Source organism: Ostrea edulis, chromosome 1 (genome assembly GCF_947568905.1).
Source record: "Ostrea edulis chromosome 1, xbOstEdul1.1, whole genome shotgun sequence".
In the NCBI taxonomy this organism is placed as follows: domain Eukaryota; kingdom Metazoa; phylum Mollusca; class Bivalvia; order Ostreida; family Ostreidae; genus Ostrea; species Ostrea edulis.
In genome coordinates this window covers 7159558-7183739 of record NC_079164.1, presented here as the reverse complement: position 1 = coordinate 7183739, position 24182 = coordinate 7159558, and the positions used below count along the sequence as shown (strand labels likewise).

The 24182-nt window shown below is 36.3% G+C and overlaps 2 protein-coding genes across 3 annotated transcripts; one reads left to right on the top strand and one right to left on the bottom strand.

Moving 5' to 3' along the window:
* Positions 1-288: 288 nt before the first annotated feature.
* Positions 289-13925, top strand: LOC125664566 (soluble guanylate cyclase gcy-35-like). Its single transcript, XM_048897382.2, has 11 exons — positions 289-398; positions 2083-2183; positions 4706-4889; positions 5011-5084; positions 5640-6155; positions 6398-6572; positions 7823-7968; positions 8629-8777; positions 9228-9374; positions 13363-13517; positions 13609-13925. The coding sequence occupies exons 1-11, from the start codon at positions 289-291 to the stop codon at positions 13850-13852; spliced, it is 2001 nt and encodes a 666-aa protein (XP_048753339.2). The 3' UTR covers positions 13853-13925.
* Positions 13926-18045: 4120 nt separating this feature from the next.
* Positions 18046-23957, bottom strand: LOC125664267 (uncharacterized). Of its 2 annotated transcripts, XM_048896954.2 has the most exons (3): positions 23753-23957; positions 23274-23435; positions 18046-20125 (listed from the first exon to the last, which is right to left on the bottom strand). In XM_048896954.2, the coding sequence occupies exon 3, from the start codon at positions 20117-20119 to the stop codon at positions 19112-19114; it is 1008 nt and encodes a 335-aa protein (XP_048752911.2). In that variant the 5' UTR covers positions 20120-20125; positions 23274-23435; positions 23753-23957; the 3' UTR covers positions 18046-19111. The 2 variants fall into 2 exon arrangements, with proteins under 2 accessions (XP_048752911.2, XP_056008523.1); XM_056152548.1 differs by lacking the exon at positions 23753-23957 and having other exon boundaries at positions 23274-23466.
* Positions 23958-24182: the final 225 nt, after the last annotated feature.

The following is a 24182-nucleotide window of genomic DNA, read 5'->3' as shown; positions in this document are numbered from 1 at the left end:
AGGAGGTGTATGAAAGAAAGCAATTTTCACGTACGCCTTTAGAGGTAAAACTCAGTACATGTATATACAATATATTCCTTTGATTTTCAGGACCTATTGTATGCAGACCAATATCAACTCTTTTTAAGTAATAAAATACATAGCATTTTAAAGCTGAAATAAAACGAAATTCTGTAATAAAATGAAGTTTAGTAATGTTTGCGATTTCAGCAATGCAATGCTTCAAAACAAGATGAGTACATTACTCTGCATATCTCCTCTATGCAAGTACATTTGTTATTGGAGTGAATGACAGAATACCTTGGTATCTGTATTCTATTTCAGCATGGTCACGTGCATCTCTGTCTCCGGGAGATGGTTCTAGAGCAGTATGGCAAGGACACATGGGACGCCGTTCTGTAAGGAAGAGAATAGTATTTTCCTGATCTATATTTGACATATATGTATTGCAAATTTTAAATTAAATATATCTCTAAAAATTAACTTTACATTGATTGAGAAGAACACACCGGAAGAAATGGTCTGAGATATTTGCATGTGTCATTTTTTCTATCTATATTATCAGAATGTATCATTTTGATTGATAAAAAAAAATGCTTCATAAATGATATGAAAATTATAATGGAAGGTTTCAGATAATGTCTACCAAATCAAAACACGTTAATAAGTATTTGTACATTAGTAAAGTGAAAGGTAAAGTATGTTTTACTACAATGAATAAAAGTGTCAAAATTTATACTCTAATATTTATATTACAAATCGCATTTTGCTCTATGAACCAACCAATTTCAGCGCGCGACACAATCCGTTCACATTGACTATGAACGGATTATGAACTAGCTTAAAGCACGCGACTGAGAGAGCGTAATGATTTGAAAAAAATAGAACAACTGTTACAAAGATCTCGCCAATCGAAATCTCGCAAGTCACACCTTTGGATTAAGATTGTAAACTTACGTGGATTATCATCCTAATCTTACGGTCTCCTACCTCCAAAATACAGTGCACCTTGCAATGTTGATAAAAGGCAGGGCGAGACGAAATGTGCCGTCATGTCTATGTGTTATCATACGTCGCAATAACAACTGTGACAGAGGCTAGGAGTTCGTTTTTTATACAACAAAATAGAAGCAATGTAAACAAAGGGTGTTTTACTAAATGAATATAAATATAAGAAATGAACATCACTTTTGAGCTGTTCGTGGTCAATATGAACGGATTTGGATTTGAGGCAAATTCTCTGTGAATCGCGCTAGCGCGATTCACAGAATTTGCCTCAAATCCAAATCCGTTCATACTGACCATGAACCGCTCAAAAGTGATGTTCATTTCTTAAGTGAATCAAAGCATCAACGTTCTTACTATGAAAATATTTTTGCTTCCATATCAATCACAGTATAAAGGGTTTGGCTATATTGAATGATATATCTTGAAATTTGTTTTGTTTTTACTCTAATCAGATACATGATCATACCTTGTTTATTCAAAATAACAACAATTTCTCTTAGTGAAGCAAAGCCTAATTGATTTTAGTAAATCAAAATATCAATGCTTTACTTTATTATCTAGTGGGAAAGGTTTTCCCATCTTATATAATGGTAGACAGGTTACTACTACTGTAACATCAAAGATCTAATGATAACAAAGTATAGGTAACTATCGGTCACAGCTGGATGACGCGTCACAATGTCTTAACACATATAACCCTTTCTTTCATTATATTTGCAATGTATAGAAAACAGCATTTCAACATAATTTCCTTCTCTGTTCTACAATGTATAGAATGCAACATCTAGATGTAAAACTTATACGGTACCAATGTTGATGCACCAGATGCGCATTTCGACAAATAATGTCTCTTCAGTGATGCTCAACCGAAATGTTTGAAATCCGAAATAACTATGAAGTTTTAGAGCTAAATATAGCCAAAACCAGCGTGCCAAAAAAGTGGAGCCAAATTCGTCCAAGGATAAGAGCTATGCATGAGGGAGATAATCCTTAATTTTGAAATGAATTTCTAAATTTTATAACAGCAATTAAATATATAGATATCATTTTCTTCTCTGCTTTTTGTTTTTGCAGAAAGGAGGCCTCGCTTGATGATGACAACGATTTTATGTTATTTCATTACTACGAAGACACGCGGACAATCAGTTTGGTGGTAGCTATATCTAACAACACTGGTATGGACTCCAATTGAGCATTTACAACTTTTACTTACGTCCATATTCACTTCATCAATATTCTGAATAGTTACAGTGAAATCATTTATATTCATGGGGGTCCAATTTTCGTTGAGATTTAATTTCGTGGTTTGGTTTCTGTTCATTGTAATATATTTATGTAGTGTACCCCGCAAACGAAGCTTAGGGGGGTATACTGAAATCACCTTGTCCGTCTATCCGTAGGTATAATTTCTCCAGAGTATATCTTTAAACATTGATGAACAGATTTGATTAAAACTGTGTATATCGTATACCAATAATGAAGCAGTGCACATGCTATTGTGATTAAGAATTTCAACATTGGCGGAAGATATGGATATATGTATCCATTTTCAAAGAGTGTTGTTCTTGTCTAGAGTATATCTCAAAACCAACCAACAGATATTGCTAAAAAGGAGAACCTTCAGAAGTATTATGTCAATACATATGCAACACCGGTCCACAAGGAATGCTTACTCCTCTTAGGCATCTGATCCCACCTCTGGTATGTCCAGTGTCCGTGTTTGCCCTACTCGTAACTGTACGTTGTCCTTTTCACTTTATCATGCAGGAAGTGGTGTAAATCAAATGTCGATACACAAGAATTGCAAAGGTCTTTCCGTACATTCGAAATCACCAAACTTTTACCAAATCAACAGCATAAACACATACGACTTTTCAACACTTTACACAATCATTCCTCTCGATGAATTAAAGAACGGTTTTTTGACAGCCCAGACAGCTGTTTAATAAAACTGTCTAGTACTCGATCATCCAATGCATTACTTTGTTAAACACCACTCTGATTCTATGCACAAGTAATCTGAAGCTAATATTTGAAAGATACTCAAGTTCTTTACGTAATCGTTGATATTCAGGTATTCCGACAATCGATTGGAATTCCCATAATCACAAAATCTACTCCTTCATAATTTGACCTGTTTTTTGTATTCTTATGAGGCAGAATTTATTCACAAGCTTCTACATGAGATGAAAGAGTCCTTCAACTCGACATTTAGATATATACGAAGTTTTATCTATCAACAATACTCATTTTCATTCAAATGTTGATTCGATATATTTCAGTAAACTCGAAATAAAAGACACCACAGAGTGTTTCATATTTGCTTCATATTTGGAAACAAGCAACTCAACTTTATGACAAACAAAATGAGTTCAGGTCCTCCACTGTCAACTACGCTTAACAAAATTCCATCATCACCTGTATGTAGTATTTATGTTTCTCAACAGATTCGATGCGTGAGAACATGTTCTGAGTATGATCAGTTTTTCAATCGAAGTAGCCTAATGATCAATACGTTGATGTTACAGGGGTTTCAACAGTCTCGTTTAACGTCAGCTTTCGCAAATATTATGGTCGTTATAATGATCTGATATGCAAATATATGATATCACGTCTCGTTAGGATCCGGGTTAGCAAGGTCCTCGTGATCAGTACCCCTTACTTAAGACGCGACTAATGGGGACGGTCCTTCGGATGAGACTGCAAAAACTGAGGTCCCGTGTTACAGCAGGTGTGGCACAATAAAGATCCTTCCCTTCTCAAAGTCTGTAAGCGCCGAGCATAGGCCTGAATTTTGCAGCCCTTCACCGGCATTGGATATGTCTCTATATGAGTGATAACTTCTCAGGAGGGATGCTAAGTAACATACAACCAACCAGCATGCTATCACTGGGTCGAATGCTGTCTGACGTAATTCATACCAACTGTTAGGCCTTTTTTATATACTGATTTTGATACGGATTACTCCGTTTACCTTATCAAGATGCAGGACTTACGGCGGTTGTGACTGGTCAACAGAGGCTGCTACACCTCCTAGACACCTTATCCCACTTCGGGTATTCCCAGGGGTCTGTGTGTGCCATTTTCTTAATGTTGTATTGTGTATAGTATTGATCACTACACGTTATCTCCGTTGGCTCATTCAAATAATATAATGAATTTCTGCATCTGTCATATTTATTGGGATTCTTTAGAATTCAAGGAAGTTGTGGATTGTTTCATTTGACAGATGTATTTTAACTTTATGCACTTCATTTTCTTTAAAATTTTGAAACGAGATGACTATCGCATAAGTTTATAGGAGAGGGTATATTGGAATTATCTGTCCATCTCACAGTGGATATAATTTAGTCGAGACGTTTTTAACAGAATAGTGTATGGATTTCCCTTAGAAATGTACACCATTACACCATTAGTGATAAATACTGAGGTAAAAGGAATTCAGTGTATTCTGTAACTTTTATTCAGATGAAAGTTGAATGTCTAGATGGTCATCTATATACTATTTCGAATATGCCCCTATATCGATGAGCCGGTAGGGAATTAAGCTCAATGAGACATTTTTAGTTCGTTGTAGTTGGAAATTTGTGGGACGGGGGTACCAATGAAATACACGAAAATGGACCCCACGAAATCTAATGATTCCAGTGATCACAGTTAGATAAATATATATATTGAGATCTGTCTTATTGGACAGGTCTGGATGTGAGCGGCGTGCTGGAATCGTACGGACATTATTTCTACTTTTACGCCACCAGTCGAGGATACGATAGGATGTTACGAACTCTTGGCAAGGACTTCCACACCTTCGTACAGAACCTTGATCTTTTACATTCTCTCCTCGCCCTCACATACAAAGGCATGCGGCCACCTCATTTCCGGTAATCGTTTGTTACTGTACAAAAATGTAAAACACTGAGTTTTGATTTCATGTTCTGTGTAACGTGAATTTTGCTTTTCTGCCTAAGAATCATTACTTATATATTCAAACATTGATTGTAGGTGTGAGAAAAAGGACGGGAAGTTGTTTGTCCACGTGTTTACAGTACGCCCTGGGATGTTTCCGGCGGCCATCGGTAAACAACCATTAACCAACAATCACTTAACTGTTGATACGTCTTGTGTGGTCTGTTTACCATGTTGATGGGGGCACTCCCACTGAAAATTAACGAGAATCGTATTATAGTCCTGCAAAACAAAGTAATTTTAATCAACTTGGTGAATACTGAATCTTTCGATCTTCTGATTGTAGAGTCGATACATATTAACCACTACATCCATTAGTACACACACGCGCGTTTACGCACATGCAGACACGCACAATATTGTTCAATTAGATTGCATCACTACTAAATTACTTTTTATCCGATCGACGTTTACAATTTACTTTAAAACACCGACGTAGGATACACGAATTACAGACAATCTTAATTTTCTGTGCAAATTTTGATCAAAACTCCATATTTAAAATCTGATAGCATGATATGCCACAGCAGTATGAATATTATTCAGTGCATATATAAAGTGAAACGATTTAGTTTTGTATTACATATTTTCTGTTTCTATAATAAGTCGAGATAGCAATTTTAAGTTGTAAGATGTACAATACTTTAAAAGATTTTATTTCCTAGGGATGCTAACTGAAGTTGCTCGCCAAATTTTCGATACTCGAATCAACATGACTGTGGTGACTAGGAAAACAGGAGAAATATTCAAACACAAGTACTGTGAACACGTGATCACAGAGGTCAAGGTCCTTGAAGAACAAAAAATAGCAGCCATTACTGGAGAGGATGAAGTCATGAAAAACCATGTGCAAAGCCAGCTACAACAACTTGCGCATGCACGAGACAACTATGTGGTGGCTGTTCCAGAAATTAGTCTGAATACCGCATTGCCCTTCAGTGTTGTTTTCGATAGAAACATGTTCATCCAAAGTGCAGGACTCCATTTAAAAACTCTTTGTGGTGAAATCCAACAAGAACGTGCTAAAATTAACGACATCTTTGAAATTAAGGAACCAGAGATGAAATTTGACTATAACGCCATTATGAGTTGTAACAGTTCTTATATGTATTTTTTTCTTCAACCAAAAGAGAAGAATTACAATGGGACACCGCCTAAATCAGACTGCCCCGTCTTAAGAGGTAACTTGCCTTGTTGAATTTTAATAAGATATTACTTATTTCTACATCATAAATAATGCATAGAGTATAAAATGTGTCGTTTAATTCATTGCAGTTGTTGAAAGCTATTGTCTATCAAAATCAGGCGATACGTGTTTTGACCTCGGTGTTCAAATCCTGTATACGATTTCTCTATGAAAGTGAAGCTGGGAACTTTCTTCACATTTTCTGACTAATGAAAGTTTCTTTTTAACCAATCATAGGTCACATGGTACCTTTGGAGGACAAAGAAGAGGTCATGTTTATCGGTAGCCCGCACTTCGACAGCTTGGGAGACCTTATTTCCTCTACAACGTATCTGACAAACATTCCTCAAGACAACATGACCATGGAAATAATGTTTATGAACGAGCAAAGACGAGCGGATGTGGAAATGAGGTGAACAATGAGAGAAAGACATTTATTTTCTTGTTAAATGTAAAACGAATACACTCACAGCCCTTAACACGCCTATGTACACTAACTATGATTTGAATTATCTCCAAAGAAAATGGAGACTTTGATTCGTTTGCTAAGAAAGAAGGATTTCAAATTTTCAAGCTATAGAAAAAAGGTTGAAGACAAATATATGAATTCAATATCGACAAGGATGTATTTAAGTGCATGCTCCTACTTCCAAGTGAATGCATATGTAAAAATAACGAAATTATCGAATATACGTCAAAAGTTATTAAATATACATAAAGATTTATCTCATATAAATCAAAGTTTTGGTATATGAATAAAAGGATTATTTAATATAAATCAAGATTTTCACATATAAAAAGATTGTCGAATATAAATCAAGAATTGGCGTATAGATATAAAGATTACCGAATATAAATTTTAAAAATTGCATATTATACTGCCGTTTTAGTAGTAGCCTGTTGTCCTTTCTCGTGTGATTGTCAGTGTTGTAAGCATATAAAGAAAAGCAAAAATGCATGAATTTTCTTCAAATTAGTAATTTGTACTACAAATTCATCTAATAGAATAAAAATGCATTAAATTTACTAGTGTGCAAATAAAATATGAATTTCTTGTCCTCTGTAAGGCGCTACATTCCATTTCAAAGTGTCTAAAATCTAACAGCCTTCGGATGCGAGCTCCCAGAATCCCATCGATGCTTCCCCATGGACCTATCGCAAGCCTAAACTAACTTACTCAATCCTCTGTGTGACTTCAAATAAGGCGGCTCTTCATTGGCTCCTGTCCTGTGTTACTCGCCCTGTGATGTTCCATTTAAATCCAATCTCTTTCATTTCTGTCTTTACAGTTCTCTCTTTTGGTCTCCCAGGTCTTCTCTTTCAAGGTAGTGCCCACTTCACAGATCTTCTTTTAATGTTGTCTTCCTTCATTCTAAGAACATGTCCTAGATATATATACCTTCCGTGCTTTATCTGCATGTTTAGGTCACGAATTCCAATTCTCACCACTTCCTCCTTGTTGATGGGACCTTAAGGCGGTTCCTAATATCCTGCCTCTTTAGGGAGTCTCCATCATAAACCCCCTTGCTATCCCCCTGGTCGATCTGATTATCTTGGTAGAATAGATATGTGAGGAAGCTATGTATAATTTGTTCTGAAGACGAGAGTCTCAAGTTAAATACATGATGATGAAGTTTGGATTTTTGAAATTTTCAATTACAGTAAGAAACTTGACGAGACTACAGCGGCCATGAAAAAGCTTGCAGCAGCTCTTGATCAGGAAAAGAAAAAAACGGACATGTTGTTGTATCAGATGCTTCCGGTCAAAGTGGCCAATCAGCTGAGAGACGGTAACACTGTAAAAGCAGGTAAGGGTATAATACGTACACAAACAGAACGGAGACTTTATATTTACCCTCCGCCGTTGTCAGAATTTGAACACTTTTTAAAAAAAAACCATGTAAAACACATCATTTTAGACTTGCATATTATTAGTAGTATATGTGGTTAAATCTTTATGGTTTCTTTACCATCATTTTAACATGACTTTTTCAAGTATATAATTGTATATTTAATTCAACTATTGTTTTTTATATCATTTGATTGTACGGCGTGGAACTTTTTTCCATGTATATCATGTTTTAGATTTTAGTGATTTGACTTCACATTATTGATGTTTTTCTAGCATTGTTTTGATATTATCTGTCTTAATGCTATCATAATTTCCTTTTACTACTTTTATAACATGCTGTATCATTTTATTGTGTGCAGAGCTTTAGACTGGTTATTTATAGTCATATAGGGCGCTATATCAATAAATATTATTATTATTATTATATTCCAAAATCATAACAATGTCCCGATTATACATGACAGTAAGACTCATCTTGTGTGCACTTCCTCTATAAAGACCAATGTTATGTACTTACGTTGCTTTAGCTATACGAACCCATAGCATGTCTTTCAGGGATGTAAATGAGACTATTCTGGGCATTGTGTCGACATTCAATGACTTGTTGATATTTCAGAAAAACATGAAAATGTAACCATCCTGTTCAGCGACATTGTTACTTTCACAAACATGGCAGCCTTGTGTCATCCAATGGACATTGTAGAACTGCTTAATGACCTATTCCAGCGGTTTGATCAGTTAACAACTAAGCACGACATATATAAAGTAAGTTTCAGAACTTTATCACCCAAAGCAAAATTGATCCATAATCACAAAACCAAAATTTCTTTGCGTTCAAAAAATATCATATGAATTCACAATTGTCTTTATTTGCCAAAATGGTACACATATTCTAAAAGAAGAAATAAAAAGGAATTCAGAACTATACTTGGTAGAAAAAAAAACTCGTCTTCAATTACGGTCATCAAGACATCGCAATTTCCCTTTGGACTTTATGACTTTGTGGTGTTAATAGTTTTTACTTTATTTGTGTTTTTAATAACAAACTTTGATTCTATAAAAATCAAAATGTGGTCATCGACAAATCTGAACGTTCTAGTGATAAATAGACCACCACACACAGGAAACCTCTCCTGGCCAGATTTATCAAGATGATCAAAACATGCGTTTAATATTCAAGTTCTGGTAGGTTCTTGAATGTCGTATACTCTGTAGGTGGAGACAATTGGCGATGCGTACATGGTAGTGTCCGGAGTACCAGAGGCCAGAGACGATCACGCCATCAGGATATCTAGCATGGGCCTCGATATGATTCAAGAAACTAGTCACGTGATTAATCCCGTGTCTAATAAAGCTATCCAGGTAAGAATAGAAGCCATGTGACTTTTAGACACCATACACAGGCAAAACACTATCTTACTAGTAGTATGAGTTAACTTTATCTGTTTGTACTGAGATTTCAGTCTCGTTCTGCTATATTATTTTGGTATACTTTGGGACCACAACGATAACGATCTTTATCAAACTATCGCCGAGAAATTTTGATCTTCTCATATTGTAACCAATCCGGCTGCCTTAATAAATCGATGATCGAATTCTTGTGAGAACAAATGTTAGTCGCATACATGCATGGATAAACAACATCACATACATTCCGTGTTAGTCACTTCGTAACCGGGAGGTAGTGAGTTCGAGTCCCGCTCGTGTCAAAGCCACGTGAAACATTAGACGTAAATATACGTAAATATAGGTAATGATTGTTCCAGCTAACAAAGATTGTTACAAAGTTGCCTTTGTTTGTAAGGCTTATTATCACAACTGTATGAAAGGTGAAGATAACGAACAGTGATCAATCTCATAACTCCTATAAGCAATACAAAATAAAGAGTTGGGCAAACGCGGACCCAATGAAAGGTTGTATTGGCAAAGTAGATCGTTATAACGACCAGAATTTGTGAAATGCTGATTTTAAACGAGACTGTTGGAAGCCCTGTACCATCAACTTGTTTGTCAGTAGCCTGCTTCGATTTAAAAAAAACAACCATACACAGAACAAGCTCGAATCAGTTGCGAGATGTGAACATCATATGTAGGTGATAAAGGAATATTGCTTCATGAATATGGGAAGTTGACGACGGAGAAGTTAAAATTATCCCGAGTTTAATTTGCCGTTAATATATACTTTCAATAAAATATTTAAGTATGAAGCAGAAGTGGACATGTCTTTTATTTCGAGTTCACTGGGATATATTGAATCGAAATATGAAAGAAAATTATTATTGTTAATAGATAATGCATCGTCGATATATCTAAATGTCGAATTGAAGGCCACAACAAGAGATTTTTTTTCTTCTCATGTAGACGTTTGTGATTAAATGCTGCTTCATAGGAATATAAAAACAGGTCAGCTAACAAAGGAGCATAATTCGTGCCCATGGGAATTCTAACAGATTGTTGGAAGACCTGTTCACCAAAGACCATGAAGATATTATCAATGAGGAACTCTAGCATATATTTTTTTAATTTCAACTTGTACTTATTTACTAATTTCAACTTGCACTCAACTTGTCCAGTCCAGTACTTGTGCTTGAAATCAGAGTGGCGTTTAACAACATAATTTTTCGGATGATTGATCACTAGATAGGAATATTTGCGTTTTCCATTTTTGTTGAAGAAGCAACTGTCTATGATGCCATAAAGTCTAGTCTTTATTTTATCGTGAGAAATCAAACATAACATCATTAATTCTTGGTCTTGTATATGAACGATGTCCATTTCAAACGAATTTGGTTTTATTTCAGATTTGGTAATCTAACGTATACTGATAATTTCTCTTTGAAAAGAAAAAAAAATCTTCAAACTCACGCTAGTTTTAAACACATTTAATATCCCATATTAGGGTAAGAATAAACACTGTGATCAGCAGAAATCAATAACAAAAGCAATTCAACAAATTTACAATTCACATTATTTACAGAAAATATATCGAGAAAAAATTACTTACAATGCGTCTAAGCAAAGTTCACAAAAACCAGTGTCCGGTGCTGGTTTATCGCCGAGCTTAATTCCCACAAGAGAATACAAACTGTCAGAAATCGGCCGTTAAGTCAAATCAATCCTTAGATGTAAATTTTCAACTGTAATTCCGAAGAGTGCTTATAGAATGCTTATTGGGTCCATAACGAGTAATTATAGCCACAAAAATCATAGTATATTTTAGTAATCATACTAATGTGAAGTTTCCAAACCTTTCTTTTTACGACTCAAATAAACAGAGTTACATAATCTTTATAGTGAACTGACAAACATCATTCTAGAAATAGAACATCAAGAATCCTGTCTAAATCACAGATGTCAATCAAGTACAAATGTAGTACACAACACCCAGTCAACGGGACGAGCAAACAAATGTAATACACAACACCCAGTCAACGGGACGAGCAAACAAATGTAGTACACAACACTCAGTCAACGGGACGAGCAAACAAATGTAATACACAACACCCAGTCAATGGGACAAGCAAACAAATGTAGTACACAACACCCAGTCAATGGGACAAGCAAACAAATGTAATACACAACACCCAGTCAATGAGACGAGCAAACAAATGTAATACACAACACCCAGTCAATGGGACAAGCAAACAAATGTAATACACAACACCCAGTCAATGGGACAAGCAAACAAATGTAATACACAACACCCAGTCAATGAGACGAGCAAACAAATGTAATACACAACACCCAGTCAACGGGACGAGCAAACAACTGTAATACATAACACCCAGTCAACGGGACGAGCAAACAAATGTAATACACAACACCCAGTCAACGGGACGAGCAAACAACTGTAATACACAACACCCAGTCAACGGGACGAGCAAACATGAGTTACCATACATATGCTGAATTCGTAAACTTCTCAAAAACCCTTACAAACATTGCTAGATCCAGTATCTATTCTACAAAGCCCCTTCTTTCCTCCTCACGAAAAGATGAACTGCTGTGAAGGAGAAATGTCAAACGCATTGTGCCACAACATGTGTCAGCAGTATTTTAAATCAGATGAGGATTGAAAAAAGATCTACAGAACTTTTAGTAGATTTGAAATCACAAAACTATTCTCAAATCAACAAGAAAACGTAAGATTTTTCAACACGTTGCACGCCTATTCCTCATATTCATTCGTCCCATTTACTGGGATACTATATGTGTTTAAAATTAAAGCACGATTTTGAAGAATTTCAACCACGCTTTAATTTTCATTCTGATTTGAAAGATGACCAAGTTTCTGTTGTTGAAAGCATTCTTAAGAAATCACACGGTGAGCGTTGGAAAGGTTTGTTAAGCAGGTAACTGTGCGGGATTCACCTGTACATCATTTGGCAAATCAAGGTACAGTAGGCGTGACTAGCGAGTCGTGTTCCCGTTTCTTTTAAAATTTGTAGACCTGTGTATTAATGTAAAGCTTATACGGTACCAATTTGGATGCACCAGATGCGCATTTCGACAAATAATGTCTCTTCAGTGATGCTCAACCGAAATGTTTGAAATCCGAAATAGATTCCTGGAGAAAGTCTCTTTTACACATGACCGAACATTTATTTTTTTTTAATTTATTATCATTATCCCAACTGCAAAAAAAAATCCTTCCTGAGAGAACAAAACACTACACAGGTATTAAAAAACAGAACTGCAAAGCACTTTGTTAGGACGTACCTGACCATGGAGGTTCATTTTAATGCATTGAATTAACAAACAAACACATTACCTAAATAGACAGATCGTTAATTTACCATATTTATGCAGCAAGATCCCATTATCACCTGCATATGGTGTATATATCTCTCAACTGATTTGATATGCAAGAGCTTGTTCTGCGTATGATCAGTTTTTAAATCGAGGCACGCTACTGACAAACAAGTTAATATTACAGGAGTTTTAGCAGTTTCGTTTAATGTAAGCAATTCGCAAATTCTATGGCCGTTATAACAGTCAAACTTATCAATACAACCTGCTGTTTAGGTAAAATGCTGTATGACGTGTTTCAAATCAAGTTTTAGGCCGTTCTTGACACACTGATTCTGACAACAGATTGTTCCGTTTATCTGATCAAGATATAGGGCTCATGGCGGGTGTAACCGGTTGAAAGGGGATACTAACTCCTCCAAGGCACCTGGTCCCACGTTTTGTATATCCAGGGGTCCGTGTTTGCATTGCTTTTTATTTTGTTTTCCTTATAGTATAAGAATGATCACTGTTCATTAAATTCGCCTTATCATGATTGTTCAATGCATAAGCATAAAAATGGAAAAGGGATATGCCGTAAATCAATGTCATGTATTTACAGATTCGCGTGGGTATCCACACGGGGTCCGTGGTGTCTGGAGTCGTTGGGATGAAGATGCCAAGGTACTGTCTGTTCGGTGACACAGTAAACACAGCTTCGCGCATGGAAAGTCACGGACTTCCGGGACGTGTTCACATCAGTAACACAACACACAGGTGAGACATTAACTAAACTGAGACGTTTACCTGAGCTTGTAAAACAAACTCAAAATATCAGTTTTAGCTCGAATATTACTTTTTATTCCAGGGAAATTCGGGAGGTGGGTTTTCTTTTAGAGAGACGCGGTGGAATTGAGGTAAAGGGGAAAGGAATCATGGACACTTACTTTATTAACGGTGTATCTGATGATTTTGATCTCGGCAGGAAATCGTTAGCGCAGACTGATATATATCGAGAGCCTGAGCCCGAGCGAATTGCAATCAAGCGAGTTACAACAGAGTCAGAGCAGAAACCGAGGCCCGGGAACTCGTCATTTTGTTCCGTCATGTGAACTCCATCATTGTTGTATTTGTTATTTCCTTGTTAGTATTATTTGTTGTCATTTTATCAATAATTATTAAATCCGACACTTTAATGTTTCTCATGCGTACCAGTTGCTGACCAGAGCGGTGATCTGGAGGTTAGAGCGTTCGCCCCGCATGCGGAAGGCCGGGATTCGAATCCCGGCTGCGACAGAGACCGAAGTCGTTAAAACAGGCAGTGACAGTTCCATCGCCAAACACTCAGCATCAGGTGTTAATGTGACGGGTCCTCGAAGATGACCTTAAAAACGGATGTTCCGTGTCACAGTAGGTATGGCACGCCAAAGAACCCCTACAACACGTTACATATAAAGTCTCCCTACAACACGTTACATGTATAGTCTCCCTACAACACGTTACATTTAAAGTCTCCCTACAGCACGTTACATATAAAGTCTCCCTACAACACGTTACATATAAAGTCTCCCTACAACACGTTACATTTAAAGTCTCCCTACAACGCGTTACATATAAAGTCTCCCTACAACACGTTACATATAAAGTCTCCCTACAACACGTTACATATAAAGTCTCCCTACAACACGTTACATTTAAAGTCTCCCTACAACAGATGCTTACTCCTCCTAGGCACCTGATCCCACCACTGGTGTATCCAGGGGTCCGTGTTTGCCCAACTATCTATTTTGTATTGCTTGTAGGAGTTATGAGATTGATCACTGTTCGTTATCTTCACCTTGCATGTAAATGATTGATCGGTTGTTTTGCACGTCCCGTCCATAATTTTCACTCATATTCCGACGTCACTAGCTATAGGTGAACTACCACAAATTTAGATTCATGCTTAGCGCTCAGGACCCTAGCATACATAATAATTGATAATTTCCTGATGACACATTCAAGATTCTTTTTCAAGATCAAAGTAGAATGTAGCTACTTTTAATTTTCAATTTAGCTTCATTAACCTTTGTTATTGTTTCACGAAAGAATCCATATCTTTCGCATCCAATATCGGTGTTGAATCATGTAAGAAACCATATCTTCAGTGTTTTAAAAAATATTTTGAGCATTATTTTGGTATTTAGAAATACCATTCTATTCTTTGGAAATTTTGCATCGTTTTGCCATAATTTCATTATTTAGATTTTACGGCATTGGAGTCGAGCAAGTTGACTGTTGTTTTTATGATCATATATAGACGGCAAACATTTTCGTTTATGAAATATGATTTAGACGCATTCCAGAGGACTGGAAATGGTACTAGAAGAAATTAATCCAGTTGGATTAAGAACAAACCATAACAGCACAATTATGTTTGATTTTTTGGTTATTTTTTGTATTGCCAACACTTATCGTGGCACAATACCTCCTTTATCAAGGTCATATGTGATGGACCCGTGATTTTCACTCCTGATGTCGAGTGTTTGGCGAAGTATGTTAACCACTTTTGTTAAATGTCTGACGTTTGACGTAGCACCGCGATCAAGAATCGAACCCGTGTCTCCTGGTTTGCAACACGAGCACTCTAGACATCAGGTTACTGGCACCAGAACTTGAAGTTTGAGGAATAGCAGCAAATATTTCTCCTATTAGACACCTGGACCCACCTCTGGTGTGTCTAGCGGTCCGTGTTGTCTGGTCCCACCTCTGGTGTGTCTAGCGGTCCGTGTTTTCCTACTATTAATTATGTATTCTTTACAGGATTTACGAAATGGATCACTGTTCATTATCTTCAATTTTTCATAAGCTGTTCAGTAATACAATGAGAATTATATATATAATGTGTTGTAGGGAGACTTTATATGTAACGTGTTGTAGGGAGACTTTATATGTAACGTGTTGTAGGGAGACTTTATATGTAACGTGCTGTAGGGAGACTTTAAATATGATGTGTTGTAGGGAGACTTTAAATGTAACGTGTTGTAGGGAGACTTTAAATGTAACGTGTTGTAGGGAGACTTTAAATATAACGTGTTGTAGGGAAACTTTAAATGTGATGTGTTGTAGGGAGACTTTAAATGTGATGTGTTGTAGGGAGACTTTAAATGTAACGTGTTGTAGGGAGACTTTAAATGTAACGTGTTGTAGGGAGACTTTAAATGTAACGTGTTGTAGGGAGACTATATATGTAACGTGTTGTAGGGAGACTTAATATGTAACGTGTTGTAGGGAGACTTTAAATGTAACGTGTTGTAGGGAGACTTTAAATATAACGTGTTGTAGGAAGACTCTATATGTAACGTGTTGTAGGGAGACTTTAAATGTAACGTACTGTAGGGAGACTTTAAATGCAAGGTGAAGATAACGAACAGTGATCAATCTCATAACTCCTACAAGCAATACAAAATAGATAGTTGGGCAAACACGGACCCCTGGACACACCAGAGGCGGGATCAGGTGCCTAGGAGGAGTAAGCATCCCCTGTTGACCGGTCACACCCGCCGTGAGCCCCATATCCTGATCAGGTAAACGGAGTTATCCGCAGTCAAAATCAGTGTGCCAAGAACGGCTTAACAATCGGTATGAAACACGTCAGACAGCATTTGACCCAATGCGAGGTTGTATTGACGAACTAGATCGTTATAACGACCATAGAATTTGCGAAATGCTGACTTCAATCGAGACTGTTGAAATCCCTGTACCATCAACTTGTTTGTCAGTATCTTACCTCGATTTAAAAACTGACTATACCCAGAACAAGCTCTTGCATATCGAATCAGTTGAGATATATAAACACCATAGGAATATTGCTACATAAATGTGGGAAGTTGACGATGGAGAAACTGAAATCATCCCGTTTGTCATACAGTGGAGTTGTTAGTTTGCCGTTAATGTCTACTTTCAATAAAATGTCTAAGTATGAAGCAGAAGTGGACGACTCTGTGGTGTCCTTTATTTCGAGCTCACAGGGATATATCAAATCGACATATGAATGAAAGCTATCATTGTTAATAGACAAAACGTCATCGATATATCTAAAAGTCGAATTGAAGGTCACAGCGAGAGATTTTTTCTTCTCACGTAGAAGTTTTTGAATAAATTCTGCTTCATATGAATATAAAAACAGGTCAGCTAACAAAGGAGTACAATTCGTGCCTATGATAATTCCAACAGACTGTTGGAAGACCTGATCACCAAAGACCACGAAGATATTGTCAATGAGGAACTCTAGCATATTTTTTATTTCAACTTCAGAGTACTTGTGCGTGGAATCAAAGTGGTGTTTAACAAAGTAAGTTTTTGAATGACTGATCACTAGATATGAATATTTCCGTTTTCCGTTTTTGTTGAAGAAGCAACTGTCTATGATGTCAAAAAGTCTAGTCTTTATTTATCGTGAGGAATGGTCGTGTATAGTGTTGAAAAGCATAGGTTTTAATGCTATTGATTTGGGGAAAATTCTGTGATTTCAAGTTTACTAAAAGTTCTTTAGAATTTTTTAGAATCCACATTTGATTAACACCACTTCTGGCATATGTAGTCGCACAGTAAGTTTGAAGTTTCTCCTTCACAGCTGTTAACATTTTCGTGAGGAGCAAAGATAGGGGCTTGGTAGAGCACTTACTGGATCCAGCAATGTATCTTTGTTTGTAAGGGTTTTTATGTAGTTTAGGAATCCAGTATAGGTACGGTAACTCATATTCACTCGACCCATTGACTAGAATATTAAATGTGTCTAAAACTGAAGCATGGTTTTGAAGAATTTCGTCTTTTGAAAGGGCAGTTGGAGTATAAGTATGAATACCATAAGTTCGTTTAAAATACAGTTGTAATAATGAGCCTTACAAACAAGGACAATGTTGTTACTAGCTTTGTCAGCTGGAACCAAAACATATTCCTCATGTAACCTATCTAATTCTTTTATCACTTCTGGTTTACTAAACACAGAAGGATAGATGGTACGTACTTTTGTTTTCATGTGTCTAATGCGGGATTTTAATATCCCTCTTATGCTTTTAACCCATTCTGACAATGTATCAAGTTCTTCTTTTTCATATTTAGCCCATCGTCTGGCATAATCTTCGACAGAACTCATAATAGAGATGAAGTTCTGTCGCCAATTAAAAGACCGAGGTTCTCTGTATTTAGGACCTTTAAGAATAGGTGATTTGAGGACCTCATTTTCAACTATATCAACATCACCAGCAATGACATGTCCAGCTGGACTGTAGTTGAAAGAAGATGAAGAACAAGAACATATGAAGACACAATTTATGTTATAAATCCTTCTGTAAATATGGACAAATACAAGAATGATTAATCTCATAAATCTTATTGAGAACACAAAATTACGAGAAGGGCAAACACGAACCCCTGAACACACTAAAGATGAGATCAGATGCCTAGAAGTAACAAGCATTCCTTAGATCAATATAGCGACGATATGATTTGCGAAATGTTGACTTTAAACGAGACTGTTGGAACTCCTGAAACACACATTTATTCGCCAGTAGTCTTCATCGATTTAAAAACTTATCATAAGCAGAACATGCTCTCACGTATCGAATCATTGGAGAGACACTAAAAACATTATGTAGGTGACAATGGCGTATTGGTAAACAAATATGAGAAGTCCCCTCATTTGTCATAAAGCTGTGCTGTTAGTTTGCAGCTGACATCTATATCCAATAAAAATATACAAATATGAAGCAGATATAGAAGACTATGTGGAGTCTCTTTATTCGAGTTCACTGGGATATATCGAATCGATAGATAAATGAAAATAGATATTGTTAATAGATAAAACGTAGTCGATACATCTAAATATTAAGCTGACGGCCAAAAGCTTTTTGTTCTTGTAGAATAACAGGTACATCTATGCCCAGAGTAATGAGTATACATGTATAAGTAGTTTTTTTTTTCATTCAGAAATGTATAAGCGAATTTTTGTACAGAAATTGCAGTTTTTCAGTTTTCCACCTGAATCGCAAAGTTTTATTGTGGAAAAGGACCACTGACTGGCAAATGTTGGGAATTGGATTTGAAGAAACCAATTTGACTTACGCTGAACCTTATAACTGAATTATGAGCATGACGTAGTGTAGTAAAGTTTGTTACTTTAATCAAAAACATATCGAATCTTTAGTCATGATCGGTATTTCACGAAGCAACAGGTTACACAATCCATGCAGCATCACAGGACAATTACTAACTTTAGTGCACAACTCTTATAACCCGGCCACTTTGTAATTTTTGTGAATGACATAATATTTTTTCAGTTCATAGATGTTTCATCTCTGAGAAATGTGTAAATACATCTTCAGACATTCTCATCGCTTTAACCACAGTATGTCCATGAAATGCCACTTTCCTTTTAGAGAGACATCTAGCGGTCGATAATATGTTGGAGACACCTGTGCATGGGGATATAAATTGTGACGAATCATGAACTCTGTAATTCTTTCTCCTGATTCCTTGCCGCGGTGGAATATCCACTCCATGAGGACGCCCCGAATGTTGATCGTTTTGAAAAATGCGGACGCCTTCTCCAAAGCCTTCCATTCAAATCCTTCTATATCCATTTTAATAAAAGATTTTCTAAACAGATTAATATTTGGTAACAGTAATAAATCGTCCATAACAATTGAGGAAATACTTGTATAATGCCCTCCATTGGCCGTCCTTCCTTTTACACTCTTCACAAAATCAGCATCCTCGTCAACAAAGGTACCGCCATAGTTTTTATTGTCCACTCCTAAATCTACATGCTTTCGATTGTTTGACAACGCATTCATTACAATAGTGATAGACGTTTGGAAATGGTTCTGTACTATCGAGGCACATACGTGCTCCACATTTAGATATAAAGCATCAATACACAGAACCTTTCTTCCCATCTTCGCCATTGTCAAGGAGTACACTCCAATGTTACATCCAACGTCAATGAAGTTCACATCCGGGTCATCATTTATTAATAACTCGTACACTAATTGTCTCTTGTTTCCGTCAAAATCTCCTGTTCGAATAATTTTCTGTGAAACCCATATGTCCTTCTTTGGATCATACACAGATATTCCCACTGGTCCGGTGGGGGTATTTAGAACTGAGGACCGGTCTACACTAGGATGATGACACAATGTTGTATTCTGTTTCCAAGAATTCAGATCATGTGACCATAACGTCACTTCCGTGCTAGCTATTTGTTCTGCTTGATTCAGGTCCGTCGAAGCCTGATTGACTACTCTGTCAGGTTGATGTTGACTCGGTGAATAAAGCATCGCGATCAAAAACAGAAGCACTATGCCGCAAACCAAGAATTGAAGAGTTGTCTTTGACATATTGCTCTGAAACAAAGGAAAATGATATCAAGTTAGGACATGACCACTTTTTATAACTGTAAAGAACATTCTTACAAGGCGATTGAATATCCATCTCTTTTGTATGTTTTTTTAACGCCCCGTTCGAGATTTTCACTCCTGTAGAGAAGTCACCAGCTGTAGGTGATGACGTCACCAGCTATAGGTGAAGTGTCAGAAAATTGTATCAAAACAGTTCTATCAGGGCCGTCATCAATGAAGGTTATTTACCATGACAACGCCTACCGTGACACGAAACATCCGTATCTAAGGTTATGTCCGACAGAACCATGTATTTCATTTCTAATGCCGGGCGTTTGGCAGTGGAACAGTCACTACCTAGGTTTGACGCGGATCAGTGAATGAGTGAGTATTTATTGATTGATCTAATGATTGAATAGTTTAATTATATTCAATAAACAAATTAAAACTGTTCAGATCGATTTCCAAATTCAAAGTGCACGGCGTTCACAACTGATTGACAGTATCTCTACTTCAAATTAACTTCGTACAGTGTAAAGAGATGGGATCCATGACCATGGGCATTGTTTAGATCCAACGAAATTTTATTTACGTGATAATTATAGCTTACAGAATCTTGACTATAAAAAGTCTAACACATCTTCAGCATAGAATTGGACTATCAATGCAACATCGACTGTGCTTCTTTAACGAACGGTGACATTTTAATTAACAATTTAATTCTCCTTTTTTGGTATCAGTGATTGTGTATGTTAGAAGAGAGGGATGTACATGAACACGTAATGTTATAGAAGGTTTACTGCAGTATAGAGAAGGTTTACTGCAGTATAGAGAAGGTTTACTGAAGTATAGAGAAGGTTTACTGCAGTATAGAGAAGGTTTACTGCAGTATAGAGAAGGTTTACTGCAGTATAGAGAAGGTTTACTGCAGTATAGAGAAGGTTTACTGCAGTATAGAGAAGGTTTACTAAGTATAGAGAAGGTTTACTGAATGTTATAGAAGGTTTACTGAAGTATAGAGAAGGTTTACTGAATTATAGAGAAGGTTTACTGCAGTATAGAGAAGGTTTACTGAAGTATAGAGAAGGTTTACTAAGTATAGAGAAGGTTTACTGAATGTTATACAAGGTTTACTGAATGTTATAGAAGGTTTACTGAAGTATAGAGAAGGTTTACTGAAGTATAGAGAAGGTTTACTGCATTATAGAGAAGGTTTACTGCAGTATAGAGAAGGTTTACTGCAGTATAGAGAAGGTTTACTGCAGTATAGAGAAGGTTTACTGCAGTATAGAGAAGGTTTACTGCAGTATAGAGAAGGTTTACTGAAGTATAGAGAAGGTTTACTAAGTATAGAGAAGGTTTACTGAATGTTATAGAAGGTTTACTGAAGTATAGAGAAGGTTTACTGAATTATAGAGAAGGTTTACTGCAGTATAGAGAAGGTTTACTGAAGTATAGAGAAGGTTTACTAAGTATAGAGAAGGTTTACTGAATGTTATAGAAGGTTTACTGAATTTTATAGAAGGTTTACTGAAGTATAGAGAAGGTTTACTGCAGTGCAGTGTAGAGAAGGTTTACTGAAGTATAGAGAAGGTTTACTGCAGTATAGAGAAGGTTTACTGCAGTATAGAGAAGGTTTACTGCAGTATAGAGAAGGTTTACTGAAGTATAGAGAAGGTTTACTGAAGTATAGAGAAGGTTTACTAAGTATAGAGAAGGTTTACTGAATGTTATAGAAGGTTTACTGAATTTTATAGAAGGTTTACTGAATGTTATAGAAGGTTTACTGAATGTTATAGAAGGTTTACTGAATTTTGATAAAATAATACTATATTTTTGTTTTTGTTTTGAATTTGGTTTTTTCTTTCACGTTCAATATCTAAAGGCATGATAATGCGTGTACTCAATTGCAGTTTCACATCATATCTTGTAATTTGACGGCAAAGATTAAGCATTCATTTTAGCTGGGTACTAATATTACAATGTAGTGTCCTATAAATGGAAGTTTTTAGCAAACTTTAGCGATTTTCCTACAAAAATGGTATATGTATTTAACAAGAGCTAATGTTAGGGACTTCCAAGAAAAAACAACTGTTACGTTCGATGCAGAATGAATTGTTAGAGATATTCAATTTTAGTGATCTCAAACTCTTGCTGATAAGGTCAAAATTAAATTCTCGCTTAAAATTACTCAAAACGACATTCTAATTCACAGTACAAATATCACGATCATGACGTCATATCTTAGAATCATCTGCATTTCTCTATTTGCAACGGAGACATCATACATGCAAATTTCATCAAGAATGAGTAAACTTTGTCAATTTAGGGGGTCTAATTATGCCCATACCAACACAACCTGGATGTTGTGATATTGTAATAAAATATTTGATATGTCAAAAGTTGCGACACAATAGTTGATTACTAGTAGTTATAACTTTATAAAAACTTCGAGACTACAAGTATAGCTTATATTAGCTTGAACTACATGTATATCAATTGATTTCTTATTGTAAAAAGTTGATTCTATCTTTCCCTAAACCTTTTTTTTTTCAAGATACAAAGGTAACATACATAATTTCTTAAATGAAATAACTGGAAATGGCGCAAACTGGTCGTAAACATTATGATAGTCTCTCTCCCCCCCCCCCCCCCCCCCCCCCCCCAATAATGAATTAATATATTTCAATTCTAGAAGAGTTTGCATGAATTTCCACATCAAATTAGTCCTTAACATGCATCAAGTGGTTTTACGTTAAACGTACAGTGCAGTACTAGATCGTGACATCCCTCGTAAGGAGACAGTACTACCGGTATTTACTATTTCAAATTCAGAAAATTATATTTTCTAATTAATTTTCGAATTGTTACTTAAAGACCTCTGAGATTTGTGTCGATGACAAGCGGTACGGCGTGTCCGACATGATCTGTACAGGTAACCTGGGGCGGGTTGTACTCAGCCATAGCACAATCAATATGCTAATAATTCACTCCATGATTGCATCTTACGACAATTGCATGAATATTCCTTCATTAAAAGAAATGAATGAATATATGAAGAATCCCATTTTCATCGTAGTTTGTTCTACTACGACTTTACTCTAGATTTTAAGGAATTCCAATAATTGACAATTCGGTTTCACATCCTACATACCGTTACCCAGAATTCCCTGTCCAGCAGTTGTATCACCGGTGCATACAAGGTGAAGGAAAGGTTCGCTAACTTCAGGTCATCCTTAACGTTCCGCAATTTACAGCATCTCTGGATGTTTGGAAGCCAAAGAAATGTGTGAATTCGATCTGAGATCTTTGTCTCCTACAGGTGTAGAATATAAGATTAAAACAATGTATTGTCATAAAAAGGGTTACAACGGATAGGATAAACAGGACCAACAGTGTTTCAATCATCAGTACAGAATGTATATTGTTTTTTGTTTATGTTTTTTTTTTTTTACCCTTGAACATTTCGATAAATGAGTGGAATTTGGTATATCAGCATAGTTCAGCTATTAAATCAGAGGTTCAGTCGCTAGCTGAGGAGTTCAGCTATTAATCGGGGAGTTTAGCCGTTACCTGAGGGGTTCAGTCGTTAGCTGAGGAGTTCAGCTATTAATCGGGGAGTTTAGCCGTTACCTGAGGGGTTCAGTCGTTAGCTGCGGGATTAGACCCGTGGTTAAATGTGTATAAGGAGAAGCTTTACATCCCTCCCCTGTTTGGTTCAGCTGACCTTCAATTGATAGAACATTTAATAAAAAGATGTCTTCATAATCATTATTTTCCAAAAAAAGGTATTTTGAAACTCTCATAATTGCATGTATATTTCGGAGGTAACAACCCCCCCCCCTCTCAATCCGTCAACACCCCCCACCCCCAGCATAGTTTTCCTTTGCTGTCAGCTACCCATATCGTGGTATGTATTTCATGTTTTCTTTATGGAAGTGTTAAAACAAATATTCTCTTACATTCGTTTTCTAAAACAGGAGAAAACTCTGTAATTAATATTTGTTTAGTGAACAGAAGAATTTAAATGGAAATTATTCAAAGTGGTATTTATCGAGTCCTG